At 34.6% G+C, this 24,134-nt stretch overlaps 1 protein-coding gene across 1 annotated transcript; it reads right to left on the reverse strand.

Annotated features, from left to right (window-relative positions):
* Nucleotides 1–5,111: 5,111 nt before the first annotated feature.
* LOC130054245 (uncharacterized) lies at nucleotides 5,112–8,314 on the reverse strand. The gene is made up of 3 exons (XM_056163281.1): nucleotides 8,159–8,314; nucleotides 7,456–8,034; nucleotides 5,112–6,838 (listed from the first exon to the last, which is right to left on the reverse strand). The coding sequence occupies exons 2-3, from the start codon at nucleotides 8,023–8,025 to the stop codon at nucleotides 6,413–6,415; spliced, it is 996 nt and encodes a 331-aa protein (XP_056019256.1). The 5' UTR covers nucleotides 8,026–8,034; nucleotides 8,159–8,314; the 3' UTR covers nucleotides 5,112–6,412.
* Nucleotides 8,315–24,134: the final 15,820 nt, after the last annotated feature.

Raw genomic sequence — 24,134 nt, forward strand, 5'->3', positions numbered from 1 at the left:
TAACCCTAGCCTTGGAGCTATCTGTTCTGAGCAGTTTACAAACTTTGATTCGGTTTCGGAATCCGATGTCCTCGAAGTGATTATGAAGGCTAAGCCAACTACCTGCCCTGCAGATTCAATCCCATCTACACTGGTAAAGCAATATATCAAAGTGATATTACCAACTATAACTACAATTGTCAACAGTTCGCCAACTTCTGGCGTATTCGCACAGGAATGGAAAACCGCAGTCATCCGATTATTATTGAAAAGGAATGGTTTGGAGACAATGCATGTTTATAAGAATTATCGACCAGTGAATAATATAAGTTATATCTCCAAAATAGTGGGAAAATATGCCCTTGTTCAGTTTACAAAATATCTGGATTCATTTACACTATTACCCGACTACCAAAGTGCTTACAGAAAAGGATTTAGTACAGAAACTGCTCTCCTTAAAGTAGCTTCAGATATATTGTGGAAAATGGTAGAACAGCAGGTGACAGCTTTAGTCGCGTTAGATCTGGCGGCAGCTTTCGATACCGTAGATCATTGTATACTTGGAGAAGTTCTGCATACCACGTTTGGTGTGTCAAATTCGGCACTTTTAATGGTTCCAAAACATACCTCTCCTCACGAATGGCGGAAGTCCACTTCAACTCGTCAAAATCACAACCTCTGGATCTTGCTTTCTCAGTACCACAAGGCAGCATATGTGGCCAAGTTCTGTATAATATTTATTCAAGTGCTCTTCAAAACTTTATCAAAGGAGGCAGTGTATCATTGCTTGGGTATGCTGACGACCATTCCGCGTATGACAGTTTTAATCCAAAATACATAACAGACGAATCACATTTGATACAAAATCTAGAGTCAGTTTTAATCAAAGTCAACGACTAGATGAACCAAAACAGACTTAAACTTAATCCAAGTAAAGCAAATGTTATCTCTCTCTTCTATCGCATCAATAGACGAAGGTGAAACAAATTTCGGATGAACAATTGAATTTCAAAAAATTTGTAAGCGAAAAATGCAGACCATCTCGTTGAATATATTCCAAATTAGACAAATTCTTAGATACCTAACACAGGATTCGTGCAAACAGTTAATGCAATCTTCAGTGATTAGTCATCTTGATTATGCTAACAGTGTGCTATACGGTCTACCAAATTGTACTATCAAACGATATACGGACGGAAAGTCACAGGACAAAAAGTCACAAGACAAAAAGTCACAGATCAAAAAGTCACAAAAATGACTTTTGATTAGAAAAGAGAAAAAGACAAACTCATTCTGGTATAAAATATAGAATGATGATATTCATTCCAATCTTTTGTATTTTGTGCATGAATAAAATGGTGTTTTTCTTGTTCTTTGACTTCACCATTTATCTAATATCCATAGATTACCAAAAGTTGTTTTTCCACCATAACTTTGAACCACCTTTATTACTCTGCAAGAGTTCCATTTTTGGAATGATAATTGGTTTAGCAAATGAGACTCCATATATACTTTTAAGCTAACAATTACAGGTACATGGTACCTAAATGTATATATAGTTTCTTAAACTTTACAACAACAAAAAATAAAGAAATCCAGATATGTTTTCAAATATATATCAAAATCAAAATTTTCTTATAAACAGTGACTTTTTGTTCTGTGACATTTTGTCCTACTTTCATAATATTTCTTATTGTGACTTTTTGTCCATGGTCATTTTGTCCGTGACTTTCTGTCCTGTGACTTTCTGTTCTGCAACTCCTTCAAAATCGTGCTGCAAAAGTTGTATTATAATGGAAATCTACTGCAGTTCAAGAGAAGCCCTAAAGAGTTTGCATTAGTTACCAGTATATTTTAGGATAAAATTTTATATTGATTGTATCGTTTTTAAAGCTGTATGACCCGATGTTCATGTATTATTTTTGCACATAATTACTTTAAAGCAGATTAATTATTTTACAAAGTTATTAACTTTTCCTTAAGGTATTCAATGTATAATGACCATATTTCATATCTAATAAATGGATGGTGGAATATTTGTAATTATGGTATCATTTTGAAGGGTTCATCAAATAAAAATAATCCACCATAGGAATTTGCAAAATTTTGTTTACTGCCTGATTTATTTCACCTAGAATTTAACATTGAAGTATATGGAAAAGGCAGGTTTTATTACAATATTTTAAAAACAAATTATATTTTCATAACTATCTCTTGGTAGAAAGTTACATATACTTTCTTTTTATGAAAATATGAAATAAAATTAATCATTGACCATACACATTTTTAGAAAATTAGATTTTTCTTATTTTTACAAAGGACAGACAACTCTTCCAAAAAGTCTTAAGTGCAAAAAGGTCAGCTTCTAATTATTTACCAGTCATGTGAATTTCATCTGCTTCACTTTCATCATTATTTAATAATAAACTTTTATGTTGATCTAAATCCTTCAAAATTGTTCATTATCCTTTCATTATACATGGAATATCTTAATTACACGCTTGAAAACATCTGTATCTAAAAGAAAACAGTGAGGATATTATTTAGAAAGTAAATATAGTGTGGTACATATATAAATCATCCAGAAAACCTCGGGCCTTTGACCCAAAGCAAGGTGTATTCGGTGAAAGGCCCGAGGTGTTCCGGATAACGCATAAATTATACGGTGTTAGACGTCTATAAATAGCCCCACGCGTGTCAGGGAATCCCAACATGTATATTAACTCCGACGCATTTGTCTAGTTTTAAGGCTGAAAAAGGAGCGCAAAACAACGAATTACCAAGAGGTATCTGATATATTTATTTCTATAACTTTATGGCACGGTACTGTTGTAACAAAATACACAGCTTTACACAGATAAGACCACCGATGATCTGAAAGTTTGAACTGGTCACGTGACTGTCACTTGAAATGGCAGAGTGACGCGTTACTTGTAAACACCAATTTAAAATCAAATAAGTTTGGTTAAAACAGGTGAAGTAATGTATGATATGTCATACAGCCTCATAACTACATACGTGCGATGATTTAATAGCGTTTTTACGAGATGGGAAAAAAATGTTGTAATTCCCTAAAAAAAATCATCAAATAGGAAAAGAGTAATACGTCTAAATAAATGAACGAGTCAATGAGTTTCCGTAAATAAATATATACGATATATTTTCGCTTACGTTTTTACCACTTTGAATTTGTTGGTTAGGTTTGTTTAGTTTTTTTTAAACTGTCTTAAACTGCAAACGGGATGTATTGGTGTTAATAATTGTTTGATTTGAGAGAGAGAGAGAGAGAGAGAGAGAGAGAGAGAGAGAGAGAGAGAGAGAGAGAGAGAGAAAGTCGAGATGTGACGTCACATTGCATGCTTTACGTCGCCTGGTTGTATATTAATAGGCGGATCCTTTATCTATCCTCATATCCCCCCTTCGATATTAAGATGTTATTGGGCGTTTAGCGCAAAGGGAATTTCATAAATAAAAACATTTTTAAATGAATTATGATTGATCGTACTTAACGGAATTATGATTATCACTTGGGACACGCCAATGACCATTTCATGTTTCGCTCGGTCCAACGGTCACACCGTATACATATTAAAATACACAAGATATGAAACAAAAATTTGTAAACAAACATGGGGTCCCCGTTTCGGGGCACAATTTCCAAGTGTTACCTAAGGAATTTGCAGTGTTACCTAAGGAATTTCAGCGAGCGGCAGGTCAGGGAGATGTCATACTACAAGTCTCTATAACTCAAAACCCATCTCATCTTTTTTATTTGACACAATCTTGCGTGCATTGATCGGACAGGGCTTCATCTCTTCCACTGGCAGCCAAAACGGAGATCACATAGTACGAATTTGTTGTACGCGCCGTGTGATTGGTTCGCAAAGACATTGCTTAGTCTCGGGATCATACGAATGGTCTCGGGATTATTCGCGGACCAATCACACGACACCTTATACATGTAAATTCGCAATCTCTACCCAGAGTTATCGTTCCCGCTACGCTCCACTAATACCTCTGTCAACGTCTAAAAAGTTATATTAAAATGTACAAAAACTATCTTAGCATATCGAACTGTAATGATAATATCTGATCAAATCAAACACTTCTCTGATTTTTTTAAAATCAGAAGATGGTAAATATGAGACACCTGAGCGAATTAGAAGGTTTATATAAATATTCATTCATTCAATAATACTAGTATAATCATGGAGTTCGTTGTTTTTGTGAACCTACTTTAAGATTTAAAGCATAAAACTTAAACTTATAAAATTATTATCCATGATGTTATAGGTATAGGTAAGTTTTTCCAAGAATCTTGACATTTAGACGTTGACAGAGGTGTTGTAGCGCAGCGTAATACGCCCTCTGGTGAGAGATTGGTAAATTCGTACTACATTTGGCCCCAAAAGACGTTTCGTACTGAGATGATTTGCACTAGGACGGTTCGCCCCTATTTGTGGTGCGAAACGTCCCATGCATTTTCCAATTACTTTGGTTATTATCTATTTAATTATCTATCTTGTCAATGTTTCAAAGAAATTTTGTCTGATTAAATTTGATGTTAACAGATATAGACAGGTGTGATGTTAGTCCATATACGCCGAATTTCCTCGATCAATTAGATCTTGATTTTAATTTATACCTGTGTGGGATTGAAATTTCCTTTTGATATAGCATACATATTTAATGATATACAAGCCTGATTGGACAGGTATGGTCACATGTTCAAGTAATACAGAACATTTTATTTTTTTTATATTTCTTACATTTTTAACCGAAATTATACAGTGGCGGATTTAGAAGGGGGATTATTTAAGGAAACCATGGTCTCTTGTTTAGAAAGAAAAGGTAAAAAAAAGCAAATATTTCTTCCACTCTCAAAGAAATAGATTTACAACTTGGAGCTATTCCAATTGTTGTAAATTCGTTAATCTGGCGGGAATATATTTTCCAAACAGAACACCAATTCTTTAATTAAACACAACATCAATTTTTAAAATCGTCTATATTAATTCATCTGACATTGTGTATGAAAATTTCATATTTTTGCCAATGCAAACGTTTTATTTATAACCCCAACTTTAAAAAAAAAAATCCGTTTTCAATTTTAAGACAAGGAATTGGTTAACATAGTTTCATTTAATTAATAACCAAAGAAAATGTATATGTTGCCACCTTTTTATAGATGTCAGACATACACAAACAGAAGTATATATCAACATAAGAAAATCACACATTTTCGTTAAACAGAATAATATAAATAGATAAAAACTTGTTGAAATGACAAAATTTAAATATCAACAGTTATTAGAAAAACTGCTAATTCATAAATATGTATAGATTAATTGTGAATATTAGGGAAACCAATGTATAATAGACATCCAGTAGAAGAAATTCCAGCATAGGAGCTATTGCCCTTGACAACAATTTTTTTAAATAATAAATAAGTGATTATCTGTGGAAAATATAAAGTTTTTCAGTATTAATAGTTTACCAGATTTTTTTTTATTATATCCAGTGAATAAAATTCCTCAGGAAGATTTCTATCATGCGCAAAGTTTAATTTATTAAGATTTTTATAAAAACCTATGACATCACATGAGGATCGATCAACCTTGAATATTGGTTGTAATTTGTGTTATTGTAAGGAAAGACATGCATGTTAGTATTTGCATATTTTTTGTGTATTTTTTCATCTGGTATTACTGACTGATGAGATTATTTTTATTTCATTTTCATAGTACATGTATATAAACGAAATCTAATAATTAAAAGGAGTCAGCTCATTATATTCTCCGGGGGATTGACATCTGGAGCGCCTCCAAATTAAGATTGATCGCGACAAACGCAAATTATAGATGTAATCAATTTCATATTTGAAGTGGTACCGCCATCGCGGTAGTTGTCTTTAATCTTGCTTAGATCACTTACCTAGTTTGTTGAGAGTGTTAATCCCTTCATCATTATTTTTATAACGCAGACTATTAAAATATTTTTAAAGTAGTATGGATGTTTAGAAACATTATCCTACAAAATAAAGAAAGCAATAAGTGCACAACAGACAATCATCAATGTAAGCTCAATGTCTTTTTGGGAGAAACGTCTTGGGGCGAATCGTCCGAGGGCGAAACGTCTTGGTGTGAATCGTCTTTCGGGGCGAATCGTCTGGGGCGAATCGTCCGTAGGAGCGAAACGTCCCGCATTCGTTCGAAAGGTAACTCGTAGTCGATCTTGTACTTTTTCTGGATGAAGTTCTGTGGGATTTGCTCTGTGTTTTCGTGCCAATCCGGAAAATGTAAGATTGTCTCTCATGGATCGCGTTTTCAAGTTGACCTCACAGTTTTGAAGATTGTCGTTAGAATCTCTGACGGATATCGGCTCTTTTTCTAAAGATTTGAGGTCTTTGGCAGACTGTTCTGTTTGGTTTTTGTTACTTACAATATGTTTTATTCGCTTCCGATGTCTCCCGCACAGAATCAAAGACGCTACCTAGTGCAGTGGGATTGTTTTCGAAGTCTTTTTCTTCTCTCTTGAGGACTGATACTTCTTCATCCAAGTTGGCCACATGAGTATGAACTGAATTTAAGTCTCTCTGGAGGTTGTTAAACGATTCCATTTTATTCTCCATAGCTAACATCCTTGTCTCGATCGAATCACTTCTGAGCTGAATACTGTTAAGTTTAGAGTTCATTTGAGACAGTAGATTGTGTATGGATGTCAGGGAGATTTGATGTTGACTCATCTCAGTGTCAGCAGTGGCACCTTCGGGTTGACCGTAAATACTCGAGAGACTTTCATGGATAATTTTCAAGGTTTCGCTCATTGTTGCACAATTGCACAATTGTAACATAGTTTTCTATATAAACATAAAAACACTATTAAACACAATCTACACGCATAGTTAAATTAGTTTTTCACGTGACACAACACACGACTGTCAGTTTTACAGTACATTTTACACTATAAATGGAACGTGTATTTATCGAACATCTACATATGTACTTGCCCGTTCCCCATGCTCATCAATGTGGATAAATTTGAAAATTTCAAGAAAAAACCCAAAGCCTTCGATGGTGCGGCCTACCGGCTCAATGACCTCTGAGTTTTTTCTCATTAGAGTAAATATATTTACTTCATACGATCGTGTCATAGCTTCAGATTTTAAGTACATATGCAGTCGACTACTGGTAATTAAATGCTCTCTCTCTCTCTCTCTCTCTCTCTCTCTCTCTCTCTCTCTCTCTCTCTCTCATTCATTACTCGTTTCATAATAAAAATTGAGAGAACATGAGACTTTATATGTTTATACGTTCACTTCTAAATACAACGACATATTTTCTTCTGAATTACCTCTAGCAGCTGTACATTTAATTACTTTGATAGTTTGTTCTCTATTTTTTCAGTAATTTAAACTACAAGAGCATTCTTGAATATTAAAAATGAAGCTATTTATAGATCATGTAAGCGATATACCTTTTCGTTGAGAATGAATTTTTGCAGCTCGTTTGCTGAGGATAGTTTCGGAGGAGCGATAGGTTTGGGAGATGGAGGGACATCGTATGGATCGTTGTCACTCTCAAAACTTACATCGCCGTCCTGCTGATGAACCACTTCTTGCAGTCTGGGATCAGGCAAAGCGTTTTCCGTAGCAACATTTTGTTCATAGAGGTCTATTATTTCCACCAGCAGATATCTCACTGAACTCTCGTTAGCCTCGGTTTCAAATAAGGGAATTTTTAGAATTTGTTCCCCTCCTCTTGCTTTCAATGTGTCTTCAAATTCTTGGTCATCTACTCCGAGTAACACTACCAAAGCTTGTTTCTCGGGAAACTTGCTAAAGTGGTTGTAATCTGGAAGTTCCAGAAAACCAGGGCTCACCAATATTATGTTAGCTTTGTAACCCTCCTTACATTCTGAAGCTTGAGAAGCTTCAATGTCGTGAACACAAATGTCATAAGCCTTCTCTCCTAATTTCGTCTTCAGAAAGTTTGCCCACGCGTTGCAGTCTTCCGATACAAAATATAGAGCAACGGCTTCAATCATGGTGCATATCTAGAATGAATGAAACAACAATTTATATCTGAGATGGAGACAAAATTACGTACACATCCACTGAATAATGTTTGGTATAGTATACAGAGAAAATATATCTATATATACAGTCACATTCACAAACCTAAATTCATTCCTGGTCTCCAGAAAATTCACGCGTACAAGTATTTTGTGAAAGGGACTATTGATTAAATCAACTATAAGGAAGTTTTTCACAGTACCCTGTAAATGTTAGAAATGTAAACAGTCCTGTTTTTAGATATACGTCCTGATAAGTTTTTCTTCTAGAGTTAGGTCCACGGGTACACAGCTGTCACGATGAACAATTGAAATAAGATACATATCGATATGAGACTATTGGAAGGAAAATGAGGCAGCGTTTTTTATCCCCTTATATAACTGGTACCGACAAACAGTACCATTCCCAATGCCAAAAAAAACGTTGATTTTTCCCAGCTTTGAGACTAAGCCTTCCCAATTCACTTGCCGAAAAATAGACCGTATAAGTGAAGCTTGCGTAACGCATCCTCTGGTGAGAGAATGTAGATTACATTGCCCCCCTCCCCCGGTCTTCACCTAGTTTGTAAATACAGTAGGGAACATCAGAGAAGTGTGAGCATCCCCCAAAATACCAAACCTATTTAGTTGATGTGTAAATAAGTTCATTTTATTTTTTCATTTATAATCATTATTTTTAATTTGTTTTTTATTAGAATGAGAATTTTTTAATATGCATGTATAATTAGTCATTGCGTGTTGTGTTGGTTAAATGAATTATTTCAACGTTTACTACATGATTTAGTTGTGTATAAATATATTTGTTAATAATAATGCATGTAGGTTTATTATCTTCCCGTTTTACAAGTAATGGATAATAAGTAATTTAGATCTTGATCAAATTTCAAGATTATATGTATGAGTTATGGAGGACAGACTAAATCGTATATGTTTGTTATAAACAAACATAGGTTTCACAATTTTTTAACACTTGTAGTTGACATTATTTCAGAAAATTTAACCACATTTGGATCTGCACAATACCTTGAATGTAAAAATTGTTTTCTTATGGCACACTGATTTGCATTTTAAAATAAAATTAAACTCGTCTGCGATTTGACCTGAATTACAAAGTGTACAAAATCTATAAATTTGGCCTTTTGATATCACTTTCCCATTTTTGAATGAATTGATCAACAATAGTAAGGACCATATTTTTGTCTAAAGAATCTTGCCCATCCCATATATTTGGGACACCACATGAAGACAGGGTTTTGTGAATACAATCTATCCAAGAATTCCTAATAGCTTTTTTAGAATGCTGCAGACGTAAACATTTATACAATACACAGCTTAGGGTAATAATAGTTTGAGTTTTTATTCTCTTTAAAATTGAAATATGTAGAATCTTATAATTGAGCAAAATCAAATCAAACCATTTTGTTCCAAACATATCTTGTTAAGGATCAAAACATACAGAGAAAAATGAAATGTACTGCAATGTTTGAAATAAATGATTAAGCTTGATGCTGTCATCCAAAGTTTGCATGTTACTGTTTACTGGACGCCACCAATCGTATTCCTAAATCCGATTTAGCTAATCGAAAACATGGTTTGTGTGTGTGGGGGGGGGGGGGGGGGGGGGGGCATCAAATTGGCCTCCTGGATGAAAATAAGAAATCCTTAACCTTATTGTACATCAACAGGACACCACCAAACCTAATCCAAAAAATGATTTGGCTACTGCGTATAACGTAAGAGGAATTCTGGAAATCGGGTCTTTGTAGCTGTTTCTCTTCCACAATTTGGCCCCCAGGATGAAAATGAAAAATCTGTAACCTCATCGCACATCTACTGGACACCACAGATTAAGTTCCAAAAGATTAATTGGCTACGGTTTAAAACGTAAAATAAGTTTGAGGAGAAAAGAATATTGTAGCAGACGGACGGATCGGAATAATAACAATGTTAGAAAGCGCAGATAAATGACTATTCAACGAAAGACAACTCTTTTTTTATCTTTGCAGTTTAATTACAATTTACGTCAACATTCGATAGCATGACTTTCAGGTATTTACAGGCGAACAAGATTGGTCAAGGTTTAAAAAGTAAGCGGAGTTTGAAGAGAAAAAATATTGTAACAGACTTCCGGAAGGATCCGGATATAATATGTCAATATTCCTGAACTTTCTTTAGAAAGCGCGGGTATAATTATTGGCGTCACAAAAGAATATCCAACGAAAGAATTCTCTTTTATCTTTTGAATTTTGACAACAGAGTTTTTTCAACTTCATTTTACCGAAGGAATTCAAATTTGGGCTTAATTTTACGATTTTACGGTCACGATCATGCGATCGAATATATATACTAAACATCTAGCCTTCCGCGGCACTTATTTTAGCGCCATATTTTTGGAGACCGGCATACTAGACGTATTCCACACACACACACACACACACACACACACACACACATATAAATATATACAAGCGGAATTCATATATATCTACACACAATTTTACTTTGTATAATCAATAACAATTATTTATTTCATTAAAGCGGCTGTACAACTAAGTTAATTACCGTATTTTAGTATGGGGAGCTTGGAGGCAAGGCTTTTGAAAGAAACAAATATCTGATTTTATAACATTTGTTTCTTTCAAAAGACGTGTCTCCAAGCTCATAAAATCTGATTACGATTACAGATTTAGAGTTTTCGGGATCATAAGATTGTTTTAGCGGGTGTAAAAAGTGCAAGATCGCGTCAGTGGAGCAGGCGGAATCCACCGATTTTTTGTTTTATTTTATTATTTTTTTAAACGAAGTACCCACACGACTACGCCTGCACGAAGAAAGTTATCTGAACATAAGCTTTTAGTTGTTCTTTACATCTAAATAGTGTAGGATATATAATGTAGCACCATTTTACATGCATTAATTATTATTCAGCTAATTGATACACGAATGGTGAATTTCAATGAAGATTTTAAAGTATTTCTGTGGCTATATAGAATTTCGGAATTAATTTCGACAGCGGGTTATCTTTCTTTGATTGATATTAAACAAAAATACACGCACACACAAAGGAAAAACACCAGAATTGGAGTCCCACTCTATCAACCAGGAGAGGATTCACTGCCAGTTGCAGGGGGTGTGCAGCAAGTCACACATGCCCTGGTGCATTTTATGTAATTATATGTATTTTACATGTAAATTTCATTCTCTGCAATTGAGAAGACGGTTTGTGTAGCTGGCTGGAAGGGGGTTTCCCCCACAGGCACCTGAAGTATGGATATTACTACCCCCCCCCCTTTTTTTTTCATAATTTTTTTTTTGGTGGCAATAATTTCTCTTGCTAATTCCTATCATGATAATAAATTATTACACAATATCACAAGCAACCCTCACTGCAAAATGTATCTGAGTTAAAGAGGGTAGTGACAGTTTTACTGTTACAGAGAAACAACACTACTAGATCAGATTACCCCTCATATGTTTTGATAACCTTCTATTAATTGGCTGTCAGCAGCTTAGTGAATTCATTCGGAATTGGAAAAGTAAATGCATTTTGAAAGCATTTTTCTTTGATAAATTAAGATTTTTTGGCCATTTTTTCAAAAACCGGGTAGAATGTACCCTGAATATGTAAATTACATGTGAATCCTCACATCCTCTTGAAAACATAAAAAATAAGACAATAAGACTGTTATTTACATTTTTTACTTCAATAAGCACTGTAAAAAGTCATTATAAAGTTGACATTCAACACAGCTTCATATCACAGTTGAGTTCATCATGTGTGAGGGGTTACATTATATAGATAGTCATAATTTACATGTTTTTTCATGTAATTTTTTCATGTTACATATTTTACATGTACTATGTGCATGTTATCTAAAAATGTCAAATTGGCCACTTTTTCACTTTGTTTTCCATTTGGTTATAGGAAAAACACCAGAATTGCCTAGCTACAGGGCGCCGCCATTGTGGAGAGAAGAAAAGTTGACAGGAGATCTGATTGGTCATTAACAGAAAATCTTTGTGATGGAATTTAATAGTGAAATATAAGTGATAAAAATGACAGGTGACATAACAGAATATGTAGAAAGATACAGAAGTTATAAGGGAAGATCTGAGTGGAGAGGTGATATTTGGATGGACAATTTCATTCAGTGCGGATTTACACTAGTTGTAAACAGGCCAAAATTTGAAGGAAAAACGCAACGGCAAGCCATATAGTTTTTGGTGGAATTTTGAAGGGGAGATGATGAACTTTGCTGAATGGTGACTGATTTTTTGAAAATTGGCTTAATAAATAATTGACAGTGATTGGAATTTGTATGGAAGTCTATGGGAAAACATTTGGTGGTGTTTGTCCAGAGAATGCAGGACGTTTCGTGTAGTCTAGTCCCCGCCCCCGCCACTCTTTGATCACTCAAAACGATTGATCAAAGAGGGGCGGGGACCAGACTACGTTTCGCGCTGAGACATTTATTTATATAATATACAGTAAATAATAACTTGGATCTCCAAATTAAATGTTCCTTACGTATTACAACTGTATTTTAAACGAACTTGGCATTAATTCCACTTTTGGTAATCGTACTTATACTCCAACTGCCCTTTCAAAACCACGCTTCAGTTTTAGACACATTTAATATCCCAGTCAATGGGTCGAATGAATACGAGTTACCGTACCTGTATACTGGATTCCTAAACTACACAAAAACCCTTTCAAACAAAGGTACATTGCTGGATCCAGAAAGTGCTCTACCAAGCCCCTATCTTTGCTCCTAACGAAAATATTTAGGGGATACAGTATGATGCTGAGATGAAAGTAATTAGATTTTTCTGAAAATCATTTAATCATAGAAAGGAGGTCTCTCCTGTTTGAAAAATGACACTTTTTATATATGTAAATGAGTTTGTTTCCATGGAAACAACCCCTGAACCTAACAATATTGAAAAAACACAAAATGCCAAAATTTAGCAGTTCTAGATCCAAAAATATGTACAACAAACAGGTTGTAATATGGCTATATTTAATGGCCATCATACAAACAATCTATGTGCAGACACTATGATGTGAAAATATTTTTCACGTAACGCCAAAACAAATTGCCCAAAATTCAGTCCGAATTTCCTCGGCGCCTCTAAAAAATATCTTTTTGAGGATAGAGTTTTCTAGGGAAATGGTCAAAAATATTTACTGAATGTAATTAGATTTTAATTGTTTTACTATGATTTAAAGGTGGCATCCATAGCTACAGGACTAACCAAAAATATTGGCATGTCAATGAATTGGATTAAAAGATATAATGAACTGAAGGTCATCTGAGGTCATTGAAAATTGCTACAAATAAATCGGACCGATATTTTTTTTTTCTTTCTCTAAAACACATTTAAAAAAAAAACAAACAAAAAACAATCAAACACAACGTTTAAATCTTATGTTTTTAAAAGTGGTTAATTTCTGAAAATATTTTAGTTGGTATGATAACGAATTCAATTTGGAAAGAAAACAGTCTGAATTTCCTCTGTCTTTTTTTATTTATTTTTTTTATTGCATTTTGAGCGTAAATTGTTCAGATAAACGCCCAAAAAGCATATCCTGTATGAATGTATATAGAATTTTTGAAATTTCATATAAAGAATGCATAAAGGTACCAAGCGAAAAAAAACCCACTTAAATCATATCACCGACCAACCTAAATGTTCTGATCTCATTAAAACTTTAATACTATAGTGAATCTTTAACCACAATAATCAAATGTTTGGCTCGAATTGTTTTGAACACAGCCTTATTTTGCTTTGAAAAAATAATTCAAACAAGTAGCAATCTGACATCCGATATTGATACCGTAATTGTACCTTAGTATTTAATAATCTAAGATAGTTGTAATTGAATCAGTGCATGTAATTCATTATAGTAAAAGTGTAAACTGTGAAAAATACAATAGAATTAACATGAATCAACGGATGATGGACACGTATTGCAGATCTACATTATGTACCCCTCTAAACTGCAAATATTGTTTTAGATGTATGTGTAAATTATTTGATTGCTATTGATTCTAACTATTCTAAAGTTTCAACTGATATTCTGGTGAAACCTATTAATGTTTCGAAAAGGGAGGGGGTGTAACAAGTTGGGGCACTAAACATTTTCATAAAACTATTAATGAAAGTTGAAGAAAACGAACAGTGATCAATCTCATAACTCCTTTAAGGAATACAAAATAAAGAGTTGGACAAACACGGATCCCTGGACATACAAGAAGTGAGATCAGATGCCTAGGGGGGGGGGGGGGGGGGTGTTAGTGCTTCATCTCCTCTAGATCCCCTACTTTATTATTTTAAAAATTTATACAAGAATTATAATCAAATGTTTGGTTTTCTTTCTACGCCATCTGGGGAGGGGGTGGGATTGGGTCTATTTGAATATGGAATTTGCGTAACAAATATGCCCGTCTCAATCAAAGCGGTAGAGGAGAGGCAGTCTAGAACACTCGTTTAAGTCAAGCCCCCCCCCCCCCCCCCCCCCCCCCCGATCTACAAATGAAAATTAGATGGGTAAAATACATGTATTATGTTAGATTTAAAGCATATACAATCATTATTTGATGAGAGCAGCTACAGGATGATAAAGTAAGTTTTGATTTTGCCTATTCCGCATTTCCTCCGTTTTATGACATCTAGGTGTTTCGACACGTATCGGTCGATCTAATTTCAAATCCAAACATCTAACAATATATAATTTTGATTCAAATAAGCAATTAAACTTACGTACATTTCAATTATTTTTGCAAAAAATGCATGCATGCACACCTCATTTGGATTTCATTTTTTCTGATGAGTAAATCCATCGGTAATTGAATTCCACCATGCATATGTAGAAATCAGTGCTAAATAATTCGTAGCCTGCTTTGTATATCTCTACTTATTATGGCACATGAGGTTACATGTATCATAGATGAACCAATGAATTGCATTAAATAATTCACAAGACGCAGACACAGTATATAAATGTACCGGTAGAGGTATATACGTGAGCGGTACCACATGTACCTATGTGCTGACAAAATGTTTAGTCCTCGGGTAAATACATTTTTCAATTATTTTTATTATTTACGAAATCTCGGAATATAATACAAAATATTTATTATTACTCTAGCATGATAAAAAATTTTCAGAATTTTTTAGCCCTAAGTTTATTGTCGTTCAATTTGGCTCTATGTACTTTTAAAATTGTGCAGAGATTCTGTTCGACGTGTTGCGACTCCGTCTTTCATTATTTTGAAAAGAATACACAGGTCTAGAAATCATGCGATACCGTGACATCTGTCAAACTCTGTCTGTTGTCAACGTAAACAACGTAAACATGGCGTCAAAAATCACGCGCTTATGTCGTTACCTCATATTTCCTAAAAACACGTCATAACGGCATTCATACAAAATTATTTAATCAAAATAAGGCCCCAACTGTTATGATTTATACTTTTGTATTTCGAAAATATGACTTTAGTCAAAGTCATAATCAATATATGTCACGACAATCATGACCTACGTACATGTAGGTTAGTTCGAGTAGCGCAGTGACTTCAAAAACGTCACAATCATATCCCCTTAACAGCTGTGAAGGAGAAACTTCAAACTTACTGTGCGAGTACATATGCCAGAAGTGGTGTTAATCAAATGTGGATTCTAAAGAACTTTTAGTAAACTTGAAATCGCAAAACTTTTCCCAAATCAATAACATCAAAACCTATGACTTTTCAACACTATACACGACAATGCCTCACGATAAATTAAAGACTAGACTTTTTGACATCATAGACAGTTGCTTCTTCAACAAAAATGAAAAAAGGAAATATTCATATCTGGTGATCAGTCATTCAAAAACTTACTTTGTTAAACACCACTCTGATTCCACGCACAAGTACTCTGAAGTTGAAATAAAAATATGCTAGAGTTCCTCATTGACAATATCTTCGTGGTCTTTGGTGATCAGGTCTTCCAACAGTCTGTTGGAATTCCCATGGGCACGAATTATGTTCCTTTGTTATCTGACCTGTTTCTATATTCACATGAAGCAGAATTTATTTAAAAACTTCTACGTGAGAAGAAAAAAATCTCTTGCTGTGGCCTTCAATTCGACATTTAGATATATCGACGACGTTATGTCTATCAACAATAATAACTTTCATTCATATGTCGATTCGATTTATCCCTGTGAGCTCGAAATAAAGACACCACAGAGTCGTCTACTTCTGCTTCATACTTAGATATTTCATTGAAAGTAGACATTAACAGCAAACTGACAACTCAACTGTATAACAAACGGGATGATTTCAGCTTCTCCATCGTCAACTTCCCATATTTATGTAGCAATATTTCATTATCACCTGCATATGGTGTTTATATATCTCAACTGATTCGATATGCAAGAGTTTGGTCTCCGTATAGTCAGTTTTTAAATCGAGGCAAGCTACTGACAAACAAGTTGATGGTACAGGGGTTTCAACAGTCTCGATTGAAGTCAGCATTTCGCAAATTCTATGGTCGTTATAACGATCTAGTTCGTCAGTACAACCTATCATTGGGTCAAATGCTTTCTGACGTGTTTCATACCGATTGTTAGGCCGTTCTTGGCACACTGATTTTGACTACGGATAACTCCGTTTACCTGATCGGGATATAGGGCTCACGGCGGGTAAGACCGGTCGACAGGGGATGCCTACTCCTCCTAAGCACCTGATCCCACCTCTGGTGTGTCCAGGGGTCCGTGTTTGCCAGACTATCTATTTGTATTGCTTATAGGAGTTGTGACATTGATCACTGTTCGTTATCTTCACCTCTCTCCATATTGAAAATTATATAATGATTATACGAATGCATTCCGTCATGCCAAATAGTTGACTAATTTAAAAGACAAAATGAACGGTCGTTCTCAATTTCAAAATTTGAATTGCGAATGTGTTTATAATTGCGGTTTTTTGTCCAGTGAGGCACTATTTAATGCAATATATGAATGACAAACAGAAAAACTGCTCTATTATAAACAATGGCTTGATTTCTTGGACATTGTCACATAGTGTACAACCTAATTTCGGTAAAATGCTTTAACCTTAAAATTATAAGGTGACAACTTCTAGAACAACCCCGGACCATTCAATATCTGACATATTGGACACTTTACGACTTATTACTTTCAAGATCTGTGTCATCACAAAACATGCTCAATCAATGTGTTTATCCATGTGTTTGTACATATCAGTGGCTGTTAATAAATTATTACAAAAAGTCGTAACAGAGACTTCTATAATCACGGGGAAAATTAAGATCATCAAAAATATCAGATGATTGATTGATTAAAATATTGAAAGTTGTTATGAAAAAGAAAGAAAAAAGAAAACTGGCTTAGATCCGCCACAGCGTGTCCGCCACTGTAATCTCATTTTTTGCTATTTCAGGGTAGTAGAAATCACAATAAATAATATTGCATAGAGAACGGACTTTTTTTAATAATGTGTGTTAGAATTGTTCCGCACATGAATTGAATGAACGATCTCTTTAATTCAAATGAATTTAATTAAGAACAGTTTTTTGATAATTGCGTGCATTAGTTACAAGTGCATTATTATTCAATTGTGATCTCGTGCGCTTGTGCGGGGTTTCATCTACTGCTAAATAAAAAGAAAATCTGCAGCTCATGGGAAGAAAACTATAGACAAAATGTTAAAAATAAATTCAATATCATATAAAAACAAGATATGTTTGTGAAACACAAATGCCCCCGATAATGGCAAATTCCGAAGATGGCCATGCAAGGTCACAAGGACTAATATCTTTGTACCAGTAGAAAGATATTGTCACAAAAAATGCTCATGTACAATATGAAAGCTCTAATATTTAGCATTTAGAAGTTATAACCAATGTAAAAAAAATAATTAAAAGTAGGTCAAATGTGTCTAGTTCAAAAGGTTTAGTACCAACGGAAAGGTCTTTTCACAAGGAATACTCAAAAATACTTGAAATATCAAACCTCTATCACTTACTGTTCAAAAGTAATAAGCAAGGTTAAAATTTTCGAATCGTAGGTCAAACTTCAAGATCACTGGGTCAAAAATGTTGGTACCCACGGAAAGGTCGTGTCATAAGGAATACTCATGTGAAATATCAAAGCTCTATCACTTATTGTTCAAAATTTAATAGCAAGGTTAAAGTTTTCAAAAAGTAGGTCAAACTCCAAGGTCAAGGTCACAGGGTAAAAAATGTTGGTACCCACGGAAAGGTCAAAATTACAGACAGTACAAAAACAATATGCCCCTCGATCTTTGATCTCGGCATAATTATTCAATACGGTTGTCGTTAGTTGACTAGGTGCGCGCGCGCAAACACACACACACACACACACACACACACACACACACACACACACACACATCAGTGGCGTAGCTACATTGTAGGACTGTAAGTACGTGCTTACAAATATTTTCGTTAAATTTTTTATTACATATTACGAAAAATGTCCTCAGCTTTTGGGGGGGCTACCGCCCCCATACCCCTTGCTTACAAATATTTCAAACCTTGCTACGCCACACACACACACTTTGGGGTACGACACGTAGGTACACGTTTTGTTCTAGTGTAGCAGGTCGGCCCCTACTGCGCAGTCTACAGTATAAATCTACATCAAGAGTAGGTACATGGTCATTCAAGTAATATGAGTTGTGTGTCTTGGTATATTGCGATTGTTTTTGGTTTTTAATTAATTAATTTTTCAGTTACGTTTTCTGGTTTACTGTACTCCAGATCATATATAACCCTATAGCGGGTGTAAAAAGTGCAAGGTAGCGTCAGTGGAAACAAGCGGGGTCCGCCAAGTTTCATTATAAGTGAAAGGTAGTCATACGAAGTATCCACGAGACTATGCACAAAGTATGCCAAAGGGAACTAAATCTTTAAACATTTAGAGTTATTTATAGACATAGGGAAAATACCACACAGTTTAGGCTAAAATTATATTCAATAAGTAATCATTATACTATAAGAGTTGTCTAATTTTGATTAAATCTGTTATTATACTGGTTTAATGGATTTAAAGGTTATTCAAAGGTTTACAGCGGGTGTAAAAAGCGCAGGATGGCGTCAGTGGAAACATGCGGAGACCGCAGACTTTCAATGTGAGTGAAGTGTTTTATCAAACGAAGTATCCACACGACTACGCCTGCACGTAAGTACGGATCTATAAATAAAGTTTTAACCATTCTAAGTTATTCGTAGACATAGGAAAAATCGAAAAATGAAGCATACGTGTTACCGCGTTTATACTTATTACTATGCATTGATGAATGCCCTAAATCCAACATTTTAAAGGTGAATTTCAACAATAAGCTCCTAATTAGTCTCCAAGATTGACTAGTCTTATCTTTCTTTGATCCGTATATTGATTATTCCCAATTTAAAAGTCCTACATTTCTATCAATCCATTTTTCTACGGGTGAAAAAAAATATGCAGGATAGCGACAGTGGAGACAGCACAAATGTGCTTAGTGTGAACGTTGATCACATGTTTATACCGTATATACTCGCCTATAAGTCGGTTCGCCTATAAGTCGGTTGTATAGTTTTTAGGTTATTTTGGAGGGAATTGCCATTGACCCATTTATAAGTTTGTCTAACTTTTATCAAGAATCGGTTGACAATTTCGAATCAATGCTCTTATGTTTTTACCTGTGTTTCAAATAATTTTTTGAGAAATACGCTGATTTGTGATATTTTTCCCCAACAAATCAACTTCATATCAATACTTTTATGTATTTTCTGTGTTTCAATAATGTTTTGGATATGACATCGATATTTCACTTTTTATTCTCAACACATTAAACAGTCACTATTTTTTTTATTTCGTCCATGTTTTTGCTGTTTAAGAAATACTAGGCTATACATTACATCATCCAGAAAAATACTAATCTTCTTAGGACACTCCTATAAATCGGACATAGAGTTTAGGACCAAAATTTAACTCCCAAAAATCCTACTTATAGACAAGCATATACGGTACGAACGAAATGCCCACTTAACGTATACTGCCTGCAACATAGTATGTTAATAATATGGAATAGGTTGCACCGAGGGGACATTTTTCTTTTGGTTCTGAGCCATGTGGGTAGGGGTATACATCAAAGCCGACTATTGAAAAAATCATATTGTTGTAGGTAATAGATTAATATTGAACAAATATTGGAAATTCGACACTATTTATCGTAATACACCCCCACATGCGTATGAATATCTGTTGTTTAACTGTGTTTTCACTGAATATCATAATTAATAAATCTTATACGAAATGTGACCTTGACCTTTTGATCTCTAAATCAATATATAACGTAGGTCTTTTTATGTTATCTTGATTGAAACTAAGCTTTTCATCTGGAATCCATTTGATGTAATATCTAAATTTCTTACCTTCGTCTGTCATCCCAAATCAGTTGGAGTCTTCTGCAAGTCACAGGGAGTTATTGCTTCGAAGTTCATTGCAGAAACCTAAGTATTTTCAAAGTTATAAAGAGCGACAGGCAGACAGACGGACGGACTGACAGACAGATCCAAATTAATACAGCTTTTTGTTAAAAGCGAGAGAAAGAAGATATTGACCATCTTCTAATGCACTGCATGAAAAAGTCTTATTACTCATTAATATGGTGTTTATGTCTCTCAACTGATTCGATACGCAAGAGATTGTTCTGCGTATGGTCAGTTTCTAAATCGAGGCAGGCTACTGGCAAACAAGTTGATGACACAGGGGTTTCAACAATCTCGTTTAAAGTAAGCATTTCGCAAATTCTATGGTCGTTATAACGATCTAGTTTGCCAAAACAGCCTATCATAGAGTCAAATGCTATCTGACGTGTTTCATACCTATTGTTAGGCCGTTCTTGGCACACTGGTTTTGACTGCGGATGGCTCTGTTTGCATGGTTGGGATATGGGGCACGCGGCGGATTTAGCCGGTCGACAGGGGGTGCTTGCTTCTCCTGGGCACCTGGTGCCACTTCTGGTATATGTAGGACTCCGTGTTTGCCCAACTCTCTATTTTGTATTGCTTATAGGAGTTATAGAATTAATCACTGTGATCTTCGCCTTTCATCCAACCATATGGAGTGATGGAAGGGAAATATCTACTGATATAAACAAAAATTATAGGTTTTAAATAGAGAGAGAAAGTTGCTGCACAACTTTTTATTCACATTAATGAATTAGAAGAGAAATGTAATACTTTTTCAATAGGGAATTCACTTTGTTATGCTAGTACCAGGGTTTAAACCTTTAGCGAACTTAGTGAAAGGTTAAGATAACGGACAGTAATCAATCTCATAATTCCTATAAGCAATACAAAATAGAGAGAAGGGCAAACACGGGCCTCTCGACATATCAGAGGTAGGATCAGGTGCCTAGGAGGAGTAAGCATCCCCTGTCGACCGGTCACACCCGCCGTGAGCCCTATATCTTGATCAGATGAACTTAGTCTGTTGTGGTACTAGATTTTTGCAAGGTAAATCTGAGTTGTGTTCAAGTCATATCACAAATGTATACATATTAAAGAGAACCTTATTAAAAATGTTTAGTTTTTATCTTTAAGCTTTTTGACTCAAGTATTACCCATTCATTTCACTCTGAATAGTATTCAAATTTACCAAACTTCTAAGAATATTGAAATAAAGATAATTAGCAATTTTGCATTGGGTAAATGTTGCCTAGCTATAAATAGAAAGGTAATCATTATTCAAAATTGCGTCTAACAATAGAAAAAATATATTCACATGAAATGCAGATCTTCATTTATATACATGGATATCACAAACGGACATGACAGACACTATATGCCCCGGCCATATTCAGAAAAGGGGAAAAATCTTCATTAATTGTTTTGAAACTCAGATAATCATCAAAAGTGAATAGTAAGGTAAAGGTCATAGGAATGGTCAAGGTAAAAATTAATGTCACAGTTGAATAGCTACCACCAATATGTATTAGTGTAAGATTTCGCATAAAAATAACGTTAATAGTTGCTTTCAAACTGAGCTAAACACTAAATAGGGGAAAGTGAGGTCAAGGTCAAAGGAAATGTCAAAGTTGAAAATATTGATAGAGTTGAATAGAAGCCACCAATATGCATCAGCATACAAGGTTTGATAAATATATTTTAAATGGTTTCTTTGAAACTGAGCTAAATGCAGTGTGACTGAAGACGATGTACCCGGGAGTGAGTGGGAAAAGCTTCTACATGAGAAGAAAAAATACCTTGCTGTGACCTTAAACTCGACATTCAGATATATCGACGTTTTATCTATTAAAGTAATTCCACCCCCTGTGATGTCATCAGATTTTGAAAAATCAATGATTTATTTAGATTTATGCATGTTAGGAACATAAATTTTGTTGGAGTCTTTTCCGATAATTATTGTAAAAAATCTTGTTAAAAATAAACTATTTCAAAAGTCTACATTATAGATAAATAATCAATGATAAGTTTAAAATTATTGAATCCAAGGGCAATAACTTTGTTTTCATTGATTTCTCTATCAAGTCTATTATGCGATAGGTTTCTTTTATTTATTTTTTTTACAGATATTTTGTATATTTTGGGGAAGAAAGTTTCATGAAATTGTTTTGAATGCTATGATATCGTCATAACCAGTTTTTATGAAATTTTGATAACGCTGTTTAAGGAAAATTGAAATTTTCTGACAGTGATATATGATTCCGTTTATGTATGTCTCACATCTTAAAAATTGTGATGACCTATATAGTTTATTTGATAATTTGTTAGTTTTAACTCTAATAATGGGAATAAATACACCTTTTCAACTTGTATCAGATAAAACTGCGAGTATGGAATTACCTTAACAATAATCATTTTCATTCATATGTCGATATATCCCTGTGAACTTGAGATAAAAGACACCACGGAGTCCTTAACATCTGCTTCGTACTTAGATATTTTATTGAAAATGAATATTAACGGCAAACTAATAACTCAACTGTATGACAAATGAGATGATATTAGCTTCTCCATCGTCAAATTCCAATATTTATGTAGCATTATTCCATTATCACCTGCATATTATTGTTTATGTCTCTCAACCGATTCGATATGCAAGAGGTTGTTCTGCTTATGATCAGTTTTTAAATCGAGGCGGGCTACTGAAAAACACGTTAATGTTACAGAGCTTCCAACAGTCTCGTTCAAAGTCAGCATTTCGCAGATTATATGGAATTTATGATGAGCTAGTTTGCCAATACAACCTATCATTGAGTGAAAAGCTGTATAACGTGTTTGATACTGATTGTTAGGCCGTTCTGATTTTGACTATGGATTACTCCGTTTACCTAATCAGAGGATAGGACTCACAGCGGGTGTGACCGGTCGACAGGGGATGCTTACTCTTCCTAGGCATCTGATCCCACCTCTGATATGTCCAGGGGTCAGTGTTTGTCCAACTCTTTATTTTGTATTCCTTATTGGAGTTATGAGATTGATCACTGTTCGTTATCTTCACCTTTATAGGAGTTATGAGATTGATCACTGTTCGTTATCTTCACCTTTATAGGAGTTATGAGATTGATCACTGTTCGTTATCTTCACCTTTATAGGAGTTATGAGATTGATCACTGTTCGTTATCTTCACCTTTCATCAGCTAGCTATAGTTCACTACTCACGTTTGTGTATATAAACGTACTGTGTCGACTCTGTTATTTGATATTTTGAAATTATTGCTTATCACGAAAAACAGAACAGAAAGAGTAACATCAAACAGGGTTGGTTGAATATTGCGTAGCTCGAGAATTTTTCACTCATATGGAGACGTCACAGGGAGAAAAAGACAAAGGCTGGATTGTAGTAATTCATTGACTCTGTCAAAAATTCAGGATATCGCTAATGAGGAGTTTGATCATCTACCATCTATTTGTATTTGAAACAATTTCTCAAAATGAAGAATGCATGAAAAAAAGTTGTTGAAATTATATCAAATAAACACCCTTTCAAATGTCTAATATCAGAATCGTTAATATGAAAGGTGACCCAGTTGAAAAAT

The sequence above is a fragment of the Ostrea edulis genome, chromosome 4 (genome assembly GCF_947568905.1).
Source record: "Ostrea edulis chromosome 4, xbOstEdul1.1, whole genome shotgun sequence".
In the NCBI taxonomy this organism is placed as follows: Eukaryota; Metazoa; Mollusca; class Bivalvia; order Ostreida; family Ostreidae; genus Ostrea; species Ostrea edulis.

Excerpts from the sequence above, each read along its gene's own strand:
- LOC130054245 (XM_056163281.1), bottom strand. The coding sequence starts at position 8,025 with ATGATTGAAGCCGTTGCTCTATATTTTGTATCGGAAGACTGCAACGCG. Across the intron at positions 6,839-7,455 it reads AATTCATTCTCAACGAAAAG|AAAACTATGTTACAATTGTG; the intron begins GTATATCGCTTA and ends ATGTTTATATAG.